The sequence below is a fragment of the Bubalus bubalis genome, chromosome 14, assembly GCF_019923935.1.
Source record: "Bubalus bubalis isolate 160015118507 breed Murrah chromosome 14, NDDB_SH_1, whole genome shotgun sequence".
Lineage (NCBI taxonomy): Eukaryota > Metazoa > Chordata > Mammalia > Artiodactyla > Bovidae > Bubalus > Bubalus bubalis.
The window spans coordinates 8,393,899-8,415,855 of record NC_059170.1 but is presented as its reverse complement, the minus strand read 5'-3'; the positions used below and the strand labels follow the sequence as shown (position 1 = coordinate 8,415,855).

The 21,957-nt window shown below is 51.5% G+C and overlaps 1 protein-coding gene across 5 annotated transcripts in view; it reads right to left on the bottom strand.

The window, feature by feature from the left end:
- Positions 1-21,957, bottom strand: part of ELMO2 (engulfment and cell motility 2) — a 38,381-nt gene that overhangs the window by 3,146 nt on the left and 13,278 nt on the right. For 4 of the 5 annotated variants that reach the window (XM_025263343.3, XM_025263344.3, XM_044927579.2 and 1 more), the window contains 14 exons: positions 18,780-18,961; positions 17,051-17,150; positions 15,804-15,955; positions 13,309-13,387; positions 10,250-10,300; positions 5,913-6,035; positions 5,480-5,614; positions 4,804-4,908; positions 4,611-4,719; positions 4,143-4,279; positions 2,890-3,053; positions 2,678-2,790; positions 2,388-2,495; positions 1,540-1,622 (listed from right to left, as the gene is read on the bottom strand). In XM_025263343.3, coding sequence (XP_025119128.1) covers positions 1,540-1,622; positions 2,388-2,495; positions 2,678-2,790; positions 2,890-3,053; positions 4,143-4,279; positions 4,611-4,719; positions 4,804-4,908; positions 5,480-5,614; positions 5,913-6,035; positions 10,250-10,300; positions 13,309-13,387; positions 15,804-15,955; positions 17,051-17,150; positions 18,780-18,961 — 1,641 coding nt within the window. Of the gene's footprint in view, positions 1-1,539; positions 1,623-2,387; positions 2,496-2,677; positions 2,791-2,889; positions 3,054-4,142; positions 4,280-4,610; positions 4,720-4,803; positions 4,909-5,479; positions 5,615-5,912; positions 6,036-10,249; positions 10,301-13,308; positions 13,388-15,803; positions 15,956-17,050; positions 17,151-18,779; positions 18,962-21,957 lie in introns of those variants that run through there. The other variant, XM_044927581.2, reaches the window with a different exon arrangement.

Sequence of the window (21,957 nt, the reverse complement as noted above, 5' to 3'; positions counted from 1 at the left end):
TTTATAATAATACTAAAAAACAAAATGCATGCACAAAATAGGTCACTGTTGGACGATACCAGAGACCTAACTCCTTGTTTTAAAAGTAGGTACATAAAAGGGAAGAATCAAGCATTTATCCTCCCTTCTTATATAAAGCGTACCACTGGGAAACCACAGTCAATGACGGCAAGTTGCTCTTTAGAGAAGTAGTTCAGTTAATACATGAAAAGGGATGACTACACTGGAATACCACTAGTTTGCAAACCTTAATTTACTAATGAAACAAGGCACTGAGTGTCCAGAGTCTGCTAACATCAGAGAGACAAGCAGACATTATGTGCCTGATAGAATATAATACCATCTAGGAAGGAGTTTGGCCACAATAAGAAAGGTCAGGCCTGGGCTGGATCAAGCCTGAAGGTCTCACTACCAATTACAGATCTGGGACAGAGGAGTGGACTCAACTACACCATGGGGAGACAATCAGCAGATTTTAGACCCTGGAAAACTACCAAACAAGCAACCTGGTTTCCTCAACTAATGAACTGCAAAGAGAGGGGGAGAAAAAGATGGAGGGGGAACTTATGAATTAAGAAATTAAAAGAGGGAATTATCTGGCAGGCAGTCCAGTGGTCAGGACTCTTGTGTTTTCCCTGCTGAAGGCTTGGGTTCAATCCCTGGTCAGGGAACTAAGATCCCACAAATAAATAATAAACAAAATTCTTTAAATGAAAAACATTTTTTCAAAGAATTAAAAAAAAACAACAAAAACTTAAAAGACTAATCACAATGTGTGTCTCTGTCTCTTGCACACTCAGGCATGTCTTATTCTTTGCGACCCCATGGATGGTAGCCCGCCAGGCTCCTCTGTCCATGGAATTTTCCAGGCAAGAATATTGGACTTTGTTGCCATTTACTCCTCCAGGGGATCTTCCCGATCCAGGGATCAAACCCGCATCTTCTGCATCTCCTGCACTGCAGGAACATTCTTTACTGCTGAGCCACCAGGGAAGCCCCATCACAATGTGTAGACCCTATTTGGATCCTGATTTGGCAGACAAACTAGGTGTGAGTGTGTGTGTATGTGCGTGCAAATGCTTATAAACATTTATGTATTTTTATGTAGAGAAACTGGGATGTTTTTAAGACAGTGGAAAAATCAAGTATCAGTGGAATATTTGATTCTAAATAACAACTTTTTATTTCCTTTTAGATGTGAAAATGGTATTATAATTATGTTAAATAGAGTCCTTATAATTCAGAGATACAATCTAAATGTTTACAGGTAAGATGAAATAACACTTGAGATTTTCTTCAAAGTAGTAAGTGAAGAGGGACAAGTGGATGTGGACACTGCCATGGTGGATGAGGCTGGGCAAGGCCTATATGAGGGTTCTATCTACTTTGGTGTCTGTTCAGATTGTTCTTAATGAAACATTCAGGGTCAGTTTAAAGAGACAGAGAATGGGAGGCCATGCATCCAGAAAGCAGCCACCACCGACTGCACCCAGGATCACTGGGACAGCAGCTCAGACTCAGGGCCGCCTCTCCACTCACCTTGTTCTGTTTTAGGGCACTTTTCTCTTTCATGTGGGGACAATCCTTCCCAGTGACAATGGCCTTAATGTCTGCAACAGGAACTGAAAAATGAAGAGAATTAGTTTCTGGAAGCTTTATGCTGTAGGTTGGTCCCTGCATCCAACCTAGTGCTGAAAGGGACGCCCTAGCCCCCCACCCCACGGGGCTGTACGAGCTCAGGGAGGGTGGCCTACGTCATTCCCTCCTCTGTGGCCACTTGGCCAGGACCCTGGCCTGTGTCAAACCTAACTGGGGTCAGTGCAGGACCTCTGCATGGTCTCCCTAAGGAATGGGGCCTCAGACACCTCGCTTCCACTTCACGGTAGTAAGACGACAACGTTGGCCATAGCAACCAGCAGCTAATAATGACTCTTCCTCCCTGCCAGCTACTGTTCTAAGTGCTTTACAGATAGGACTCATTCAATCCTCTGAAGGGGGCAATGTGGCTATTATTCCCATTTTATAGAAGAATCTTTAAGGCAGAGAGGAGAAGTAACTTGTAATTAATTAGAATTAACATCAAAGCCAGAATCTGAATCCAGGTAGTCAGGCTTCAGAGCTTCTACTCTTAACCACTGCTTTTCAACGCAGTATTGCATCATCCTTTCCAACCTGCAAAACCCATTCCTATCTGTGATCTTACTGAATCTCCAAACAGTTCCTTGACGTCGGCCAGGTAGAGATGACCACTGATCACCAGGGAAACAGGTTCAGATGAAATAACTGACCTGAGGCCAGATAATCGGTTTGGAGCAGCCAGGACCAGAACTCAGATCTGCTGACAGGGAGTCCAGCTACACGACAGCCCAACAGGGACCTGAACTTACTCTTCTCCTGCAGGGATTCGAATGTCACCTCCCCTTGAGGGTTGTCATCCAAGTCCCCGTAGTGCAGGACTTTGTGGTTCAGGGCCAAGCGGCAGTACCAGAAACGCTCTGGAACACACGGGAAGCCAGGCAGGTGAACGAGGACAGTTCTAGGAAAGGCCTGGGCACACACGGGGCCAAGAGAGGACTCGCTCCCTGCCCGCTCCTCCCAGGGATGCTGCAGCCCTGCATGCAGCAGGAGGGACAGACAGCCTGGAGACCGCAGCCTGGGGACCGCGCCCTCAGGTCACCTTGCCTCCGGCGGTTCCCAATCTTCCGGAAGCTGCTCCCCTCACAGAGCCGGTTCAGCCGCTGCTGCTTGATCAGCTCCAGGATCTCGGGCTGGATCTTCTCCCTCAGCTCCCTGGGGTGGATGAGCACTGGAGTAAGAGGAGGTCACGGGGATGGTAGGGGGAGGGCTTCAGAAGGGAGGCGGTGCTGGCCCTCCCGTTCGGGCACTTACACGATCGGCGGGGACTGGAAGTCATCCTGACTCATCCTCTCCGACTGGCGCAGCCGCAGGATCTCGGAATAGCTCAGGCTCCGCAGTTTGCTCTTGAACTGGTCCAGAGAGTTGGGTTTGGAGGGCAAAGCTCGAGTGATCTGCTCTCGGACCACCTGCATGACCTGAGAGAGGAGGAGGCTCGGCCTCAGCGCTGCCCCGGGAAACGAACACCGGGCTCTGCCCTCTGGGTCCTGGGCAGAGCAGGCACCATGGGCATCTGCTGGGCCCAGAGCACTGGCTCTCGAGGCACACTGACTTAGACGGTTACGGAGGACCGCGATGCTGACAAACGCTTCATTTCTCGTACCTCTCAACAGGTCAACGGTGGGGGAGAAAGAGAGGAGGTGGCTGGGCCAGACAGGGGTTCAGGGCTTGACTCTGCACCTTAATCTGTTCCTCGAGCAACTCACTCAGCACCCTCAGGCCCCACCTACTCGTCTTTAAAGCGAGAGAAAGGAAGACACATCTTTGATGGAGGCTGCCACGAGGAATGGGAGACCCCCAGTCTCTGGATGCACCGTGCCCGGCCCACTGGTGTGTGCAAAATACCTGTTAGTTCCCCCAGAACGACGGCTAAAGTGAAAAGCAGGACACCACCTGCACATCCCATCAGCTCCCCACCAATGAAGGAAAAACACATGTAAAAAAAAAAACTAGAGGGAAACAAACAGGGTCGTGATTGCTGGGTAGGGGAATTACAGATATCCCCCTTCTTTATATTTTACACAGTTTTTACAATGAGATGAGCAGCTTCAGTAGAGCCAGCTCCTAGACCATCAGCTTTTGAGGGCCTAGCAGTGCCGTCAGAGGTAGGTACTCAGAAAGCAGCGAGGAGTGGCTGCTACTGCTAAGTACCCCGGCATGAATTCTTGCGGGTCCACTCGGACCTCTAACACCTGTAGTTCATGCAATTGCCTCGGTGCCTGCATGGTTTAAGTGCTCAGTAACCCACGCTGTCACTGCCACGCTTTCCTCCTGTCCCCAAAGGAAGGCGGGAGGGGCTGGTACTGGTCCACCGGGCAAAACAGGGGTCCAGCGGGGAGACACCTGCTCAAGGTTCTGGGAGGGCTGATGCTCTCAATGCCTCTGTCCGGTGACTCAGCGCTGCCAACCACGCTGTGTTCCAGCTCAGGGGTCGCCAAGCTCGGGCCAGCTGCCCCAGGCTGCCCTGGGGTGGCCTTGCCCGGGCCTCAGAGCTCTGCGACCCTGACCTTGTTAAAGTCCTCGGCTGTCGCCCTCATCTCCTTCCAGGTCTTGTTCAGCAGCTGGATGCAAATGCCAAAGAGCTCCTCGAACGCACGGTCGTGGGTGAAGAACATCGGGTGGTAGTCGTTGCGTCCCTCGTTTGCTGTGGAAGGAGAAGAGGGCAAACGATGACGCTGGGAGGCCACGTCTGGAAACCTGGGCTCCTCTGCAGTCCAGAGGAACAGAAGCAGACTGAGGACCGGGAGGGTAAGAGGGTGGTGGCGGAGCTGCTGAACATGCTCAAATCACCAGCTCAAACAAGCCACGGCCACGACTCCCATAAACAAGGGTAGACGGATTACAGCCCACTCAGTGATTAAAAAAAAAAAAGCCCAAGAAGACTGTCCAGTCGCAGAGACACTTAACGCTGCACTCTCGGGTCTCACCGGGCCCCAAGCACAGGGAACGGGCGTGCAGGGGAGCCGTGCACTTACGCAGTTCCCCGACCTGCAGGATCTCACACAGCATCTTGGTGAGCTCAATCGCACTGCGGCCAAAGGGGCACTCGTGCTTGTCTTCTCGGCTACTGTTCTCCAGGACGATCTGCGGGCGAGGAGAGGGGGTGAGGGAGGGAGAGGGGAGGCAGGCGAAGGGGCATCCGTGGGGGCAGCTGGCCCCAGCCTTTACCCGGATGTAGGTGTCCTGGTGGACTTTCGCCAAGTACAGCATGTTGTCCAAGGCCAGCATCCCAGGCGGAGTCTGGGTGAAGTCCATCGCGGGGTTGATGTGGTTCTGGGCAAAGAAAGACACCTGACTTGAGACCCGACGGTCTCCCTGTGCGGGGGCTCACTTGAGGGGAAGTCCGATCGCCCCCCACCTCGTGCTGCCGGCACACCACACCTGCCCGCCAAAGCTCTGGGCACGTGCCATCTCTATGAGGGCTTGGGCTCCTGGCCACTGGACTCTGGCTGACTTGTCTGGCATCCCCAGGGCCTAGAATACTGCTGGTTGCTGAGTAGATGCCCAGTAAGTGTTTAATTAACTCCATCCTCAAGCTGTCTCCTATTACAACACACACTCAAGCTTTTCGTGGAACCAGCTGCTTTGATGAGGGGTCCCCTCGCCACTCATCTGGCCCACTTCCTGGGCCCTCCTACAGATGGGTTTGTTTCAAGGGGCCAAATGTTGCACATAAACTTGTGGACCAAGCGTTGAGGGCCCTCCAGCTGCTCAGTGTCTCCGGTTCTGGGGCTCCCATGACGATACGTGTTACGAGGAAGGGCTGTCAGGGTTCTGTCTGGGGGGGCCTGCTCACTCCCTGTCAGGGGAGAAGGTCTACAGTGTTAGTGTCTGGGAAACTCACAGTGAAGCCCAGCATTTTGTAGTCCTTGGTGTACATGGCTTTGCGTTTCTCAGTCCCACTCCCGGGGGCATTGCTGGGGTCAGACTCTGCATCAAATGCAATCCTCCTCAGTTCAAATATAATGTCTCTTTGAGCCTGGGAGGTGAAACAGACTGTCAGCAGATGAGTCAGCTGATCAAAGGAAGCAAGGAAAAGAAAAGAGTGGGTCGAGCTTTTCCAGGCAGAAGCCTGGCCCCGATCAACCCGAGGAGGCATCACACAGGACACAGATGGAAGGGATTGCAGCGAGGCACAGAGCTGACAAAACCGCTTCTTGCAGACACAAGGAAGCGCGGCTCCCGGCACCCAGCAGGCGCTCCAAACACAGGGCACAGCGCGCCGCATCACATGGCACACGGCGCCAGCCGGGGAGCCCGTACCACTGAGAGCCTACCTGGTCGTTGGGGTCCATCTTGGTCATCATCCTCTCTTCCAGAAGGTTAAAGGTCAGGACTTGCAGGACATACAGCTGATGGGCCATCTCGGTTTTGATGGGGCGGTTCCCTCGGATCACGTGCTGGAAAGAGCAAGGGCAGAGGGTTGAAGTGGTTTCTGCTGGAGGGTTGTGACATAGAAGCACAAAAGACAGAGCACTGGGCAGGGGACAGGGTTCTCTCCCCACACAGCGCCGGCACGCTCCAGAAGGGGAGGGAGCATGAACAGGCCTGACTCAGGCAGGGCTGACGCACTGCAAGTCCCAAGGGCACCATCTTTTTTTCTGCCCGGTCCTGGGCAGGGAAGTGGGACAAAGGGTAAGGTTATGATGCGGGAGGTAGGTGGCGGGGCCTCATTCCAGTTGATCCCCACAACAGAGTGTGTGTGTCAAGAGTCACTGGCAGAACTGGACAGTATGCTTTTGTCTTAGGAAAAACGTTCAGGATGGCCTCATGGAGGAGACAGGTTTCAAAAAGATCATATTCTTTCAGTCATCTCTAGACACGTACACCAAGGCGGGGGGGGTGCATCTTATGCTCCCTGTAGGCCCCCCACTCACCCCTTCTCTCTCCCCTTCCCCCTGCTCACTCTACGCCCCCTCCCTGTGTCCCCACCCCAGTCCCTCTTCTCTGATGACTATCCCCCTCTGCCCTGAGCTCACCGCTCCTCCCGATGCCTGCTCGCCCCAGCTCCTCAGGCCTCCTTCGCCGCCCATGCTGCATCTCTGCCCTGCCCTACATCGCCCCGCTGTCCTCCCAGCTGACCACGCTGGTCTGCCCCGTCTCCCACCCGCGGTGGCCTCCTGCCCTTTCCTGCCTGCTTCCTGCATCCCTCACTCCCTCCGTCTCACACGCCATCCTGAGGCTCCGTCACTCTTGCTCTTTTCTCATCAAATGAAACTCTTGCCCGGTCCCCACACGTGTCGCCACCTGTGCCTTTCGCGTTCTCTTCATCTGTCTAGCTCATCTCGAGAGCTGTGCTGTCCAGTATGCGAGTCCCTAGCCTGTGTGTCCACGTGCCTCTCAATCAGTGAAAATTCATTCAAGTTACGAGGCCTCATTTTAAGCTGAGGCACTAGCCTCACTTTCAGCTCAGCAGGCACCTGTGGCTGGTGACTACCGTCCAGCAAGAGAGCTGGTGTGGAACATGTCCATTCGCAGAAAGTTCTGCTGTATCTAGAGCTCTCTCACTCTAGATCAGTCCTTCTCCAGAGCTTGCACACTCTCTTCAGATCTGTGCAGCCCAATCTGGTAGCCACTGGCCACCTGTGTCTGCTGCACACTGGAAATGTAGCTGGTCTAAACCGAGATGTGCTGTGAATGTAAACTGCACACTGGATATCAGAGTCTGGGCATGAAAAAAAATGTAAAATATCTTCTTAATCATTTTTCTATTGATTACATGGTGATATCATAGGGTTTCAGACATACTGGGTTAAATGTAGTATGCTATCAAAATTAATTTTCCCTATGTACTATGCTATCAAAAAAATTAATTTTCCTCCCTTGTTTGTTTGATGCCGCTACTGGAACACTGACAATGAAACCGTGGCTCACGTCGTGTTCCCGCTGGCTGGCACTGCCCTCGGCGTCCTCTCCCCACCTGTGACTCCAGAGCTCTTCCCTTCCCTGGACTGCAAGGCCCAACACAGGATCCACAAGTCACAGGTGGGTACTGAAATTTAAACTGAAACTGTCAAGAACGACAAGCTCAGTTCTCCAGGCTCACCGGGCACATCCCACGTGCCCACAGCCACCCGTGGCGTGAGCCACTGCTCTGCGCTGCCCCTGCTTGGCCCGCGGTGAGCACGCGCCGCCCTTATCTCCCACCCCAGCCCTCTTCAGCTGCCTCCGCCGTGGGTCTGGGTGTCTGTCTGTCTCTCGAGCTTCCTTTTCACGGTCCGCCCCCACCCAGTCTCTCTCCTCCGCCCTGGCTGCTTCGGCCCTCTCCGCTTCGCCCCGAGTCTCTTCCTTTCTCCGGGTCCTGCTGCCACTCTGGTTTCTCCCTACCTGTCTGTCCCTGTGCCTCCCTCCTTGCCTCGCTCCATAATTCATGAAGCCACTCTGAAGAGAGCCTGGTTTTCATTCAATATAATCTCCCTTCCTCAAACTGAGAGAGGTTGGAGCCGGGGGAGGGTGGTTACTCCAGCCCCCAGTGGCTAAAGGAGGTACAGCTCCAGTCTGATGGAGTCTCATTCGAGACTGCCAAGCACCTCGAGGCCTCCGCTCTCTGATTCAACTCCGCTAAATCCGGACTGAAGTGAGCATGCATTAACCTTTTCCGAGTGGACCATTTGGATCCTGAGTCCTGACGCTGAACTGTCTCCTAGAGTGGACGGAAGCCTTGCTTGTTCGCCAGGTTTGTCCAGGAACGAGCTGAACTTCTAAACTCATTCAGGTAAAGGACGAGCCCCGGAATTCATTCAAGGTCTCTGGGAAGGGCACCCACTCCCACACAGGCAGAGGACGGTGCCCGACACGGCTGCCCGCGCACGTGGACGGGCCCCGGTGCAGCAGGCGGGGGCAGCAGCGTCTGCTCCTGTCCGTCCTGCCGCACTGTCATGGGGCTCTGAGCGGGGAGACAGCCCCAAGGCGGGGCTGGTTCTGCGGGGTGATGTCCAGCTCTGCCCGTTAGAGCAGCTGATCCGCTTCTCAGACGCCCACGGGGACGTCTCGAATCGTGCCCCCCGTGCGTCTTGTGCAGGTGAAGGAACTGCCCCTGTGAGCAGAGCGCTCAACGAGCGCCAGGCCCCCCGCTAAGCCCTGTGTGTGTACAGTAGCTCATTCGGTCCTCACATCTGGGCGAGCAAATCGAAGCCCACAGACAGTAAGTAGATTGCTGAAGATCAAAGACCGGTTAATAGTGGGGGGCGGGGGTGACGACTCCAAAGTTCATGTTCAGATTTCTGAAGGCTTTCACACTTGACTCTGGCTTCTCATTTTGTTTCTTTCACTGCAGTCTCCCAGTTTCACCTTGTTTTTGACAACTGATACAATGGCCGTCTTTTAACTGAGCTCCTTGGCGCTCTTCCTCTGCCCTCACCTCCTGCCTCAGCTCTCTCCCCACTGCCGCCCTGCAGGAAACACAGACCTTGCAGTGTGACCTTTCTAAAAGGGCAGCCTGGTTATTTCACGATCCCGATTAAAGCTCAACTGCTTTTCGAAAAAAAAAAAAAAAAAACAACAAGGTCCTCTTTGCTACCTCTCCAGCTGGTCACAGGCTTCCCTGGTGACTCAGATGATAAATAATCCACCTGCAATGCGGAGACCTGAGTTTGATCCCTGGATCAGGAAGATTCCCTGGAGGAGGGCATGGCAACCCATTCCAGTATTCTTGCCTGGAGAATCCCATGGACAGAGAAGCCTGGAAAGCTACAGTCTATGGGGTAGCAAAGAGTCGGACACAACTGAGTGACTAAGCATAGCGCACCAGTGGATCATACATCCTTGCTTCACCCTTTACAGGACCACTCACTCCTCCTGGGTGTCCCCCTTCCCCACGCAGGAATTCCTTTTCTGAGTGCCGGCTTATCCTCAGCCTTACCTACAGCCCTCCTTCATGGCGGGACTGCTGGGTCCTCCCCTGGAACTCACAGGCTGGGCATCCCTCCCAGGGCCCCACACAACTTGGGGTTATGGCTGGTGTCAGTCGAATGAATTGCTCTTTCTGTGTCTATTTTAACACAGTCCTTCTGGATAAACTTTTTTTTGGAATTGTGGGGCAACAAACAGTATTAGCTGGCTAAGGACCTCTCTGGAGGCTCTGCAGTTCCTAGTGGGCCAGCCTCCTTGAGACAACCCTGCTTAAAAGGATCACAAAACTTCCAACTGAGGAAGGGTTAAGTACCTACCAGTAAGTTTCTTGAGTGCCCACCTTGCTTCACAGCAATTTCACTAATAACAGTACAACTATAAGAATCGTAGGGGCTTCCCTGGTGGCTCAGTGGTAAAGCATCCACCTGCCAATGCAGGAGACACAGGTTCGCTCCCGGATCTGGGAGGATCCCACGTGCTGTGCTCTAGAGCCCGGGAACCACAGCTACTGAGGTCACCTGCTGCAGCTGCTGAAGCCCGTCCACCCTAGAGCCTGTGCGCCGAGACCAGAGAAGCCACTGCAAGGGCGCATCTGCGCACCCCAACTCGAGAGAAGGCCCCCTCGCCACAAGCCCGCGCCGCCAAGACCCAGCACAGCCAAAAATAAATAAATAAATTAAAGAAAAACAAAAAACAGTAACAGCTGCACTTAACCGTAACAAAACAATAACAATAACAAAACACAGCTTGTCTAGGAACTTACATTGAGGATTATGGACCGAAGGTGCTTCTGCGCAAATGCATTGGCCATGTCCTGTTGAGAAGAAGAGGCAATGTGAGCCGGGTGGCAGGCACGGAGCTGTGACAACGATCCAAAGGAAGGGATGTCACAGCTCTCGGGCTTTCCCCCTGGATTTTTTTCTTCTTTTCAAATGAAAGGTGGGCACGTGGGGTAAAAATTCACAGACCTTCAACTATGTATTTTATACTCTGAAAAATTCCCGCACATTTTCTTTCCAGAGTACAAGTGAAGGCAAACAGGGCTTCCTTGCTCAATGGCACAATCAACTGAGTCATCTTCAGAGAGGGACAAAGATTGCTTTAGGACGAGACGTGACAAGGACGCTGGGCAACAGACAATGAGCACAGGGCACAGAGCAGCGTGATGGTTCCCAGGCCACATGCGCTGTCCCCGGCTGGAACCACTGCCAAGGTTGCAAGGGGCTCTGATGAAACGCTGACTCCAAACCAGGGATAGGGCTTGGCCCCAGCATCCCCCCAGCCCCCAGCACCACGCCAGCAGGAGCTCGGGTGGGATGCTCTAAAAGTCAGTGGTCCATGACTCACTTCTGACCAGTTTTAGAGAAGAATCTGTTGTGTGGTTTGGGGTACTTTTTCACGACAGGGTCGCCTTTTTTATTATATTGGGTTCAGATTTTGACAGTAACTATTTAGCACACTCAGGAAATAGTGTCCTAAGTTAAGTGAATCTTCCAGGGAATGAAGCCTTAAGGGTCCTCTCAGAACCATTATTTTGACATTCTTGTGCTAATCTTTTCAAAATATATACATTTCTTTATTTTTGAAGAGACTATAATGATTATAATTTAATCACTGCCAAGGATTTGGTTCCATCAGTAAAACCCACATCAGTTATTATTCTATGTTGTGACACTGTTAAGGGGCTTCTGAAACGTGAAGCTATTTTCCCCTAAACAAAATGCATCTAGATTACTATGCTTTCAATTTTCTGGACAGCTTTTCATAATTCTTCGTCTCTTCCTTCCAGTGTCAGCCATCACTTCTTATAATGTTAATTCGTATGACTTCACTTTCTAAACTGCCTGCATTTAATTCCACAGATTATCATCTTTCTCAGAGCCTGGAAGGCCTCTCTCTTGCTTCTAGATTTCTGGCCACATTCCCAACGGCTGACGCTGCCAGGAACATTAAGTTTTACTTTGTGTCCCCCGAGCACACACTGGCTGGCAGAGGAAGAAGGTGGACTAGAAACTTCTTCAGTAGCTATGGGAAGCTGGTTATGGAGCATAAACCTTGCTGTCGACAGTGGGTAATTGCCAGTGATCTGCTACTGGAGTACAAAGGCCTTCGACCAAAGATTTCTCTGCGGTGCTGGCAGGGGAGGGCGGGAGAAAGCACTCACTGTCTTTCATATCCTTGTAGAGCTGACCTCTCTGAGCTCCCTCTAACCAAGAAAGGAGCATTCAAACTCCCTCTGTGAACCATCTAAAGCTTCTCCAATTCCTATGGTCTAGTAAGCATCCAGAAGGGCACACATTCCCCTTTACCACTGCTACCGCAAGCAGGAAGGCGATGCATCTGGGCTCATCCAGATGAAAGTCACAGGCTATTCCTGAATCTGATCTTCTCCAGCTGAACCCCAGACCCACATGAAGGCAGGTTACAAAGAACAGACTGGGCCATGTTTCCCGGGGCAGGCAGCCCCTTCCTTAATCCTTGAGGTGACTCTGATCCGCAGTGCTTTCCTCCCTGCCCTGTCAAATGAAATTTATAGCACACAACCTTTTCCTGTGTCTTGGAGCTCCCTGAGCCGCCTGATCAGATCAGGAGATTTTTGCCTGGCTTTGACCTCCCCACCTGGAAGAGAGCGGGGCCCTTTCCACACGGCAGCGCTACTTACAGTGACAGGCAGGTCTAGCGGATTAAGGCGCTTGTCCTGCCGGCAGAAAGCAAAGAGCACAGAGAGAAGCAGATGGAAGAATGAGCTTTCGGCTTACATTCACAACAGGACTAGGGAGGAAGAGATGAACAGAGCAAGCCATCCAAGAAAGACAAGGACAGACAGAACCACAGATGCTCCAGGTCCTCCCACCAGAACCTTCCAAGAACTCATGATCCCACGGGAATTACAACTTACTGAGCCCAGGGGGTTGACCGAAAATTACAAAGCCTTTCTTATGTACCTCTCTTGGGCTTTGACCAGAGAAATCAGGAACGGCAGTGTTGGAAGGGCCCTTACAGATCCTTTAACCTGGCCCTTGCATTTTACAAAAAAAGAAGTGGAGATCCGGAGGGGTCAGAGCACTTGCCCAGCAGTGGTGAGAAAAACACTCGGCCTTGGGGCTCTGGCCTCTGAGGTCAGCGTTTGCCCCACTGGCCCACTCATCCCTCGTTTCCTCCCTGGGAAAACAGCCTTTTCCTCATGACATCCTTATGATGAATCGGGCAGATGCTGCCCCCACGTTACAGGTGAGGAAACCGGGGCTCAGAGAAGTAGAGCAATTTGCATCACGTCACATAGCTACTAATAGGGAAAAATTTAGAATCTGGATGAGAGGATCTTCAGACATGAAACTTCGAGCTAAGTCTCTCCACTGTTGCTTCCTTCAGCAAGGACAGGACCCGGCAGGGCTGCCAGGAGAGTCTCCTCTCCCTGCTTCTTGATCCTCTAACCCAGGGGTAGCCACACTAAGGCCAAATGAGATGTCAAGGTCTTATGGAAAGATAGTCAGCACACCCCCCTGCTGTCTACTGTCTGAGGCTGCCTTGGCTATAGCGGGAAGGCTGAAGAGTTGCCACGTAGACCATAAGGCCCACCAAAGAAAAGAATATTTATTCGGCCTTGAGAGGAAAAAGTCTGCAGGCCCCTGCCCTGACCTAGGACCCGGCCGGTCTCCCTCCTTGGTCTTCCCGGGGTCTTCCTTATTAGCGAAGCCACTCTGATGGGCTCTGGCTACAGAGGGACGGATGAAGGACTCTCCCAAGAGTCCCTGACTGGTTGGGTGAGAAGTCTTCTCTCGGAAAAGCCCAGATGAAAAGCTTGAAAAGGCTGCCACAGACCTGTCGCTTGTCCTCAGGGGCCTTCAGAAAAAGTGCGTTAATCAGTGCAATGGCGTAGGTCTGAATCTCCTGGTTGGAGCTGTGTTAACAGAGAAAGAAGGCAGAGGGAGATTAGCAGACTGAACAGCAAGAGATGGTTTACAACAATCACTCGCAGACTGTCATAAAATAATCGGAGGCCAAGGATCAAAAGCCTTAAAACAGGGCAGAGCCCCTGACCCAGCAATTCAAGTAGGAGGAATTCATCCAAAGACAGCCATCAGAGAGCTGTGTGCGAGTTACTGGCAAAGTGTTTTATCAAAGTACTATTAAAAAGAAGAATAGGAAATAATGTGAATGTCCACAGGAGCAACTCTGTTCATGTATATTAAAATCCTAAGCAGTCACTGTTTTAGCACAAAGGTTCTTCTTTTGGGGTTAGGGATGGGCTTAGAGTATCCATACACCCTAGAAACAGTATAGCCATTATTCCATTTATCTGGTTGACTATGTGACAGTTTTTCCAGGGAGGTGAGAGTCCATAACCATTACTGGATTTTCAAAGGCATCTGGGATGCAAAAAGATTAAGAACTACCCTTTTGGAAAGTTCTTTGACATGGGAAATGTTCAAGACCTATTACTCTGTTAAAAAAAAAAATCAAGGCACACAAAGTATGTGTAGTAAGATTCCAACTTTTTTACAAGTATGCATAGAAAAGACAAGACCAGTGAGACAGTCAATTTAATGTTAGGGACTTCCCTGACAGTCCAGTTGTTAAGACTCTGAACTTCCAATGCAGGGGGCATGGGTTTGATCCCTGGTCAGGGAACTAAGATCTCACATGTCTCGAGGGTGGGGTGGTAAAAAAAAATGTTAACAGTGGTTATGTCTGGAGGTGGGATAATGGGCAAATGATTCCCTTATTGTGCTTCTCTGTTTTTTTGTAGTCTTCAACTGTGAACATATTTTATTTTAAATAAACAGTAGCTACCCCTTTTCTCTGGAATCTCATGCTCCCAGCAACTGATGAGAACTCTCCACCCGCCGTGCCACAGCTGCATTCTGAGGCTCTTTCCAGAGGGGCTGCTGGGCTCCCAGGTCGGGCGGGGGCGCCCTGGAAGTCTGATTGAGGGCACGAGGTGTCCCTCAGCCCAGCAGCAGCGGACATGACTTCCAGGGACAGCAATGGGTTGAAAATATTCACAGACTGACCCCTAAGAAACGCCTAGCTCCTCTCTCCTCCCTAAGGAGGTGACTGGGTCATTCCAATTCAGAAACAAAGAAACAGAGGTAACTCTGAGGTCAGGAAAATCAGAACTCTCCATCTGGGGTTGATCATGTCCCCTCACTTCAATCAACCTTTTTGGCTTTTGGGGCATGAAAACAGAGGCTGAAGAATCCCCTAGAGAAGTGACAAGGAGAAAGAAATCAGAGTTGCAAATTTTCTTGTGCTTTTTTTTTCACTTGGGCTCGTGGGAAGGTTTGGGCTGAGAGCATAGCTGAGTGAAGAAAAGGCTGCTAAAAACAACCGAGTCTGGGAATTCTGGCTTCCCCGGGAACTGGAAGGGTATTCAGTCAACAACCCACATGCTGGAAGGGGGCAGTAGGTAGGAAGGTGTCAGCAGTATCAGCATCCTTGCTTTTGGAAAGTCCAGGCCCCTTAAATTATGTGGAATGGCTGAAAGGGAAGAAAAAAGAAGGGGGAAGGGAGAACAGCCTCCTAAGGGTTCATCTGTCTTTAGATGTTGTTTACTATCTGTTAAATGTCTTAGGATGGGATAAACTTCTTAAAAAACAAACAAAACCAAAAAAACAATGACCAACACCAAAAAAACCTCTCCTGAATGAATACCTATCCTGTGCGGTCTCTACACTAGACCTTTTCTCTCCTTTGATCCTCCCAAGCCTGAGAGGTGGGAGGGATTAACCCCAGTGCAGAGGTGCGGAAACTGAAGCCAGAAGAGTTAGCTTGCCGAGGGCAGAGACCTTGTCTGCAGTAGAGCCTGAATTGGAACACATGCTCTGCAAGACACTTCTGGCTACCCTCAACTGCACGCTGCTAGTTCAGCAAGAGTTCATTCGACAAATACTAACAGAGCTTCTACTTAAAACAAGGGATACAAAACTGGTCCCTGTTCCCAACTCAACGTTTAAAACAGGAGACAGATAATAAAAAATACAGTATTTCATGTAAATATGATTATCATAGATACAAACAGGGACTACTGGGCTCATAGAGGAGAAAGCATCTAATTCTGTCTGGCACCATGGTGATACAGAGAGGGACTGGGACAGTTTCATGCTATCCTAAGAGGTGAAGAGAGTTACAGAGGGTGTCAGGTAGGAGCGTGACATGACCAGCTCTGAATTATGGGAGGAGTTCTGGCAGTGAGTAGTAGGGAAGAGGTGATGAGTGACAAGCGGACCAGCATCTGGGAATACAGGTGCGGCAGAAGGAGGGCAGAGGGCTGGGGAGGACGGGCCGGGCAGGAGGCACAGCAGGGTCACACTTACACCTGGAGGTGCGAGATGAGCTGCCCCACGGTGATCTCCTCTGCGATCTTCTGGTACAGGCTCTGACTGTTCAAGACCATGCTCTCCAGGATGGCCAGGGACCTCTGCAGGATGGACACGTCCACCATGGGCTGGCTCACGTACCCTGCGATCTAGAGCCAGAGAGGGCGAGGCGGTCAGGAAGCCCGCGAGGGCTGAAGGCTTAGGTTTCAGATGCCCGCCCCCCGCCCAGGACTCTCCCCGCTTAGGTGTGCTGCCCACTTCTGGACAGTCGCCCCCAGGTGACAGTGGTGTCTGCCGTGTTGGCCAGGGTGCCAGGGAGTCCCGGGCATGGATGATGCATAACTCCATTTCAAATGACAGCATCCACTCAACTGTGTTTCCTTAAACCTAAGAACTTAATCCCTTGTTTTTAGAAACAAGGGTTTGGGCATGGAAGGGCTGAGTGTGAGGAGCAGAGGGTCTTCCTGATCCGGGGACCTCATGTGCTCGCTATGTGCTGTTCCCCTGACGTATACTTTGTCCCTGTACACACGCAGAGACTCAGGGACACGGAAAGGATCTCCAAGTCTCATAATTTAATCTCTCTGCTCCGTCCCCATGAGAATATCCTTGACACATGGTCACTGCACTCCTGCCTAAGTGTCTCCAGCCATCAGGAAGTTCTCAATGTCCCAAGCCAATGACAGGTACAATCTAGATCAGCTGAGATATCATTTATTGGTTTTCAGTTCAGTTTCTAGACATGACACTGCCTCTTCTTCTAGAAGAAGGACAAAACTAGAAGTCTCTCCTCTCCACACTGAGTTCATCTGACAAACAGGCTCGCCTGCAGATTTGTAAACAGAAGGCACACTAGTAAATGTAAGAGAATATAAGGCAAATGAAATGAACTTTTTTTTTTTTTAAAAACCCAAAGAAGAGGGAGGGCTCAAGAAGCAGTCAAGAGACTTAGGGATGGGGCTGGCGGGCTGGCTGGCGCCACCGCAGGTCTCACTGACAATCCAATCCCACTTTGGCCACAATGGATTCTGGGAGCCCAGTCCCACCTTCTCAGCACAGGCCCTGGGAGTATAACAAAGTCTCGGTACATCATCCAGGAGCCACAGGAAGGCCAGACCCTGAGGATGAAAAACCTGGCCTTGGGGCTAGAAGGCCGACCCTCCCCGGAGCAGCTGTGTTGCCTGCATCTCCCCTCGAGCCTAGAGGACACCTGGTGACTGAGGGAGGAAGGTTGGAAGCCTCACCTGCTTAATAAAGGTGATTGAAACCATGTCCCAGGAGACAATGCCATGGTCCATGAGCTCTAAGAAGGCAGTCAGGGTGAATGCCAGCATCTCACTGTAGCTGAGACATGTGCAAAACACACACAAAACGATATGAAGATTCAGAACCGGGGAACACGGGAGTGAAGGGAGCTGCAGCAGGCACGGGTTTCAGCGTAAGCACCACTCGAGAGATCCGCAGCCACCACCGGGGCCCGGGGCCTGGCCGACGCCTACGCCTACACGGATTCCTCCCCACATCTCTAGTATCACTGAGGGGAAGGCGGCTGGGCGACCAGGCTTCCTCATCTCAGGGAAACAGTCCCTCGGCCACCTCCCGGCCAGCAAACGCCCATCAAACCACAACACCGGGTGGGGTGCCCAAGGGAGCTTGCGTCCCAGCGCGCCTTCAGGCCAGGAGGCAGCAGGACGCAGGAGAAAGAGCGTGAACTTTGGCCCATGGTTTCAGCTCCCGTTTGACCACTTCCTATCTGGGCAAATTTTAGACTTCTAAAATTTTCAGACTTCTATTTCTCTCTCTGTAAAATGGAATTCTTCTCACAGTGTTAACCTCGCGGGGTTGCGGTGAGGACAGGATAAGGCATGAGAAACCTGACCAGAGTGCTGATGGAGAGGAAGGCTTGAAATGTTTTCTCCCCCTTCTCTGCTCTGTATACACTGTATCCGTTACACACCCGTACCTGCGTGTGCGGGCCCAGTCCCTTCATGTGTCCGACTCTCTGCTACGCCTTGGACTATGGCGCGCTAGCGCTCTGATTTACAGACCAAGTTTCCGTTTACAAAACATGTTCTGACCCATCTCACCCACGATCCTCCTCAGGACAAGACAGCCAGGTGGGTATCACCTCCATTTTAAAGAGGGAACCACGGCCAGTCAAACCCTGCACTCCTGGGAGACTGGGAACGCCCGGGTCGGTGCTGACGGCAGCCACAGGCTTCAGGATTTTCGTGCAGCCGGAGAATCCACAGCTTAAAACAAATACCTGAGATGAGTTGCTCAGTTTGGCTAAGAAACTTCAACAGCTGACCCATCAGCTGAAAGAAGATTTCTGACTCCCTCTCTGCTGGCTTAGGTTCCTGGGCTTAGAAGACAAACTAAACATGTTTATCCACTGCTGATACCAACAGGGCAGTTTCCCGCCACGTTCCCCTTAGCACTGGAGTATCACGAAGTATCCACCCACTGTGAAAACGAGTGACAGGCAGACAGTGAAGGGGTGAGGGAGAGCTATTACAGAGGAGGGCCATACATGTCTGTGTATAAGGAGCTTGCGTATGGGGGCTGGTGACTGGAGAGGGAGGGAGGTGGGATGTGGTTAAGAATAGACAGAGATCTATTCTAGTTGATAACGGACAGCCTGCTGATTAACCTCCATCACGTCACATCTACTTTCCAGAAATGATTGCAGCTGCGAGCTGACCTCTCTCTTCCCAACATCCTCAGCCCTGAGTTTACTTCTCACTTAGCACAGAGCTGCTTTGTCCCGTCTCTGAATTTGTGAGAGCCCAACTAGACTAGGAGATTTAGGGCCACAAATTATACCCCTCTGTGTGGACCTCAGTGCTTGGCATGCTGCTCCGCATGTGGACGGAGCTCAACAAGCGCGTCTGACTCAATGGAAAAGACTGGGACGCCCCGCAGAGTGTCGTAGATCTGAGAGTCCCCTATCGAGACCTCGGAAACACTCACTGGGATAAGAGCTTGGTTCCGCTTTCCACAAGCCGCGTCAGCACAACGATGCCATCCATGTTGATGAACTCGGTGGCGAAGGTCACGTCGGCAGATAGCTTGGCCAGCTCCTTCATGGCGTCCAGCCGGGTCTCCATGCTGGAGGACTGGGTCCTCTCCATCAGCTGGCGTGCAGCCCGGGACTATGGGACCAAGGACAAGACACAGCACATCAGCTCCCCGTGGTGGGTCACTGCTCTGTGAATAGCTCCCAGGGGCCCCTGTGGACTCTCAAGCCCAAGGCAGAAAGAGCTTTTCACACTGCTTAATATTTGCCAAATAAATGTTTATTGGATCCATCAGGGAATCACCAGTAGGTCAAGACAGATCTGTAGCCAAGTGTATCCTTTCTGTATCACTCTGGTCTATGTATTAAAAAGGGTTCCACAGACGGAACATAAGAGATCTGAGAGATGACAATCCACTACCAATGGCAAGTCACAAAGAGACAGACTCATGCTGCTGTTAAGTTGCTAAGTTGTGTCCACCTCTGCAACCCCATGAACTGTAGCACGCCAGGCTTCCTTGTCCTTCACTATCTCTTGGAATTTACTCAAATTCATGTCCATCAAGTGATGCTATCGAACCATCTCATCCTCTGCCATCCCCTTCTCCTTTTGCCTTCATTCTTTCCCAGCAACAGGGTTTTTCCAATGAATCAACAGATAATGGTTCAATCAATACTGCAGAGTTTTTCTTTTTTTAAATTGACTTTCAGTTGATTTAGAATGTTGTGTTAGTTTCTAGTGTATACTGAAGTGTTTACATGTTTTCTATACATACATTCTTTTTCGTGTTCTTTCCCTTTATGGTTTATTATAGGATACTGAAGCTAGTTCCCTGTGCTATGCGGTAGGACCTTGTAGTTTATACCTGCTAATCCCAGATTCCTGATTTACCCCTCCCCCACCCCCTTCCTCATTTGGTACCCGTAAGAGTTCTCTATTAACTAAAGCCATCAGACAGTGGAAGAGGTTGTCTCTTGAGGTACTGGGCTCTTGGTCACTGGAAGCAATCAAGGAAAATCTGGATGACATCTGTCAAAAGTGCTATCGGAGGAATTCCTGCATTGGATGGAGAATTCAATCTGATGACCTCTAAGGTCTCTTTTTCAATCTGAAACTGGTAAGCCCAATACATATATATATATATACTTACTTTCTCTCAAAAATCCAAATCATTGTTCCTCAAAGTGCTAGCCCTGGAGAAACTTTAAGAATGCCAAGCAGCAGCTAATTTCGAGACAGCTTTTAGAAAAGGACCAGCGGCGCCAGAGCCTCCCTGAGCAGGTGGCCCCTTCCCTCTTGGAGCGCCTGCCTCCTCCTGCAAACGTGGCTGCGACCCCTCCTCCCGTGTTCACGGGTCCTTCCTGTTGCTGAACTTCTTAACTGTACAGCTGGCGCCTCACATCTTACTGGTTCATCACTCTATTTTCTGTGTGTTAATTTCATGGTCTCGGTTTGAATGGAAGAGTCTGGAGAGCAAAAACGCTCCCGGGGTCTTAATTTTTCTTACAGTGCTAAAGCAAGTGACCGGAGCCCCCGTTCTCCGCTGTCAAGGAGTTAGGCTGCCCACATCTCTCCCAAGCGACCAGAGCCCCCGTTCTCCACTGGTGAGGAGTCAGGCTGCCCGTGTCTCTCCCTTCCAACCATGCACAGCTCTTGAGGACACAGTGGAGAACATGAGCGTGGAAGAAAGGGCCACGGGACAAAACGATTCGAAGAGCACTGGCCTGCACCACACTCAGAACCTTCCAACCCCAAATGTTCACTTTCCTCCTGAGACGGCGTTTCTGGGCGGCCGCCTCCCGCAGCTCCTGTTCCAGGGAAAGTCACCTGGTCTGCGCAGGGGCCCGGAAAACGCTTGGGCACGTCTGTGAAGGACACAGCTCCCAGGCTGTCATGTTAAACTGGCAGAGCATCTGGGGCAGAGATGGGGTCCTTAGAACGAGAAGAACTGAGGGACGGAAGCAGGAGGCAGAGATGCGGCGAACACTGGCTCCACGGCTCCCAGACCTGGGTCTGAGATGCGGCTCTGACCTGTCCTGAGTGTCGACAACTGGCAAGTTGTTGAACCTGAGTCTCAGTTTCCTGGTCTGAAAAATGGGGCTATAGAGAGTACTCATCTCATGATACCCTATGTGAAAGGATTCAGCTAAACCCAGGCATTCAGCAAAAAGCAGCTGCGGGTACTGTGCAGATGGAGCAGGCTCTCACGTTACCAAGGGAACAGGGGCCAGGAACGCCCTCCATTACATGTCCGTAACAGGACACACGAAAAGCTGCAAGAGAAGCTGCAGACGCGCCGAGGCCGCCCCCATGTCACCGGTCCTGCTCTGGCCGAGCAGTCAGGGCAAACCCCTCACTGGGTGGTGGGCCCCTCCTGTCCTGTGGGCACCAAGGTCCCGCCTGTCCGGTCGCTCGCCCCCTCTTTCCCACACTGGCAACCTCTGTCTCTTCCATCTAAAAACATTCTCAAGGACACAGAAAAACCACCAGAGACGGTAACAACCCTGACGGGTTGGAGGAGGTGGGGAGCTAGGCAGAGGAGACAAGAGTGGGAGGGAGACCTTTCGCTGGCTCTCTGTCAAACCTTTTTGATTTTAAAGTACACGAACGTTTCACCTCTTTTTAAGAAAATGTATCTTTTCAACTCCATATCCCTGAGCTGGAACCTTCTCTATCTACTTCCTTTTAAACCCTTTTAAACTCCTGATAATGAGGTGAGAGGAAGGTCCTTGCCTCAGAAAGTCGACGCACTGCCGCCTGGCTGCCACCGGCCGTGGACCAGTCTCCCAGACCCACAGACGGCTCTTCTGTCCTCAGCTTCCCTTCTCTCTGCTCACTGTGGACCACGCCGCCCTCCATCCTGACGCTGCCCCTGCCCTCGGCTCCTAAGCCACTTCAAGCTCCTGTTTCCTTCCCACCTTCTGGATGCCTCCTCAGCTACCTGGAAGGGTTGCCCTGGCAGAAATCAGGGGGCCAGCGTGGACTGTCTCGCTCCTTCCAGCTTCTTCGCCAAGCTCACCTCCACTTTTCCCGCCCACTCTTTCATCTCCACGGCCACTGCCTTCACAGGCTGTTAACATTGCTCATCAGCTTCTTGAAGATGCCTTCTGCCATCTTCCATACTGTCACTT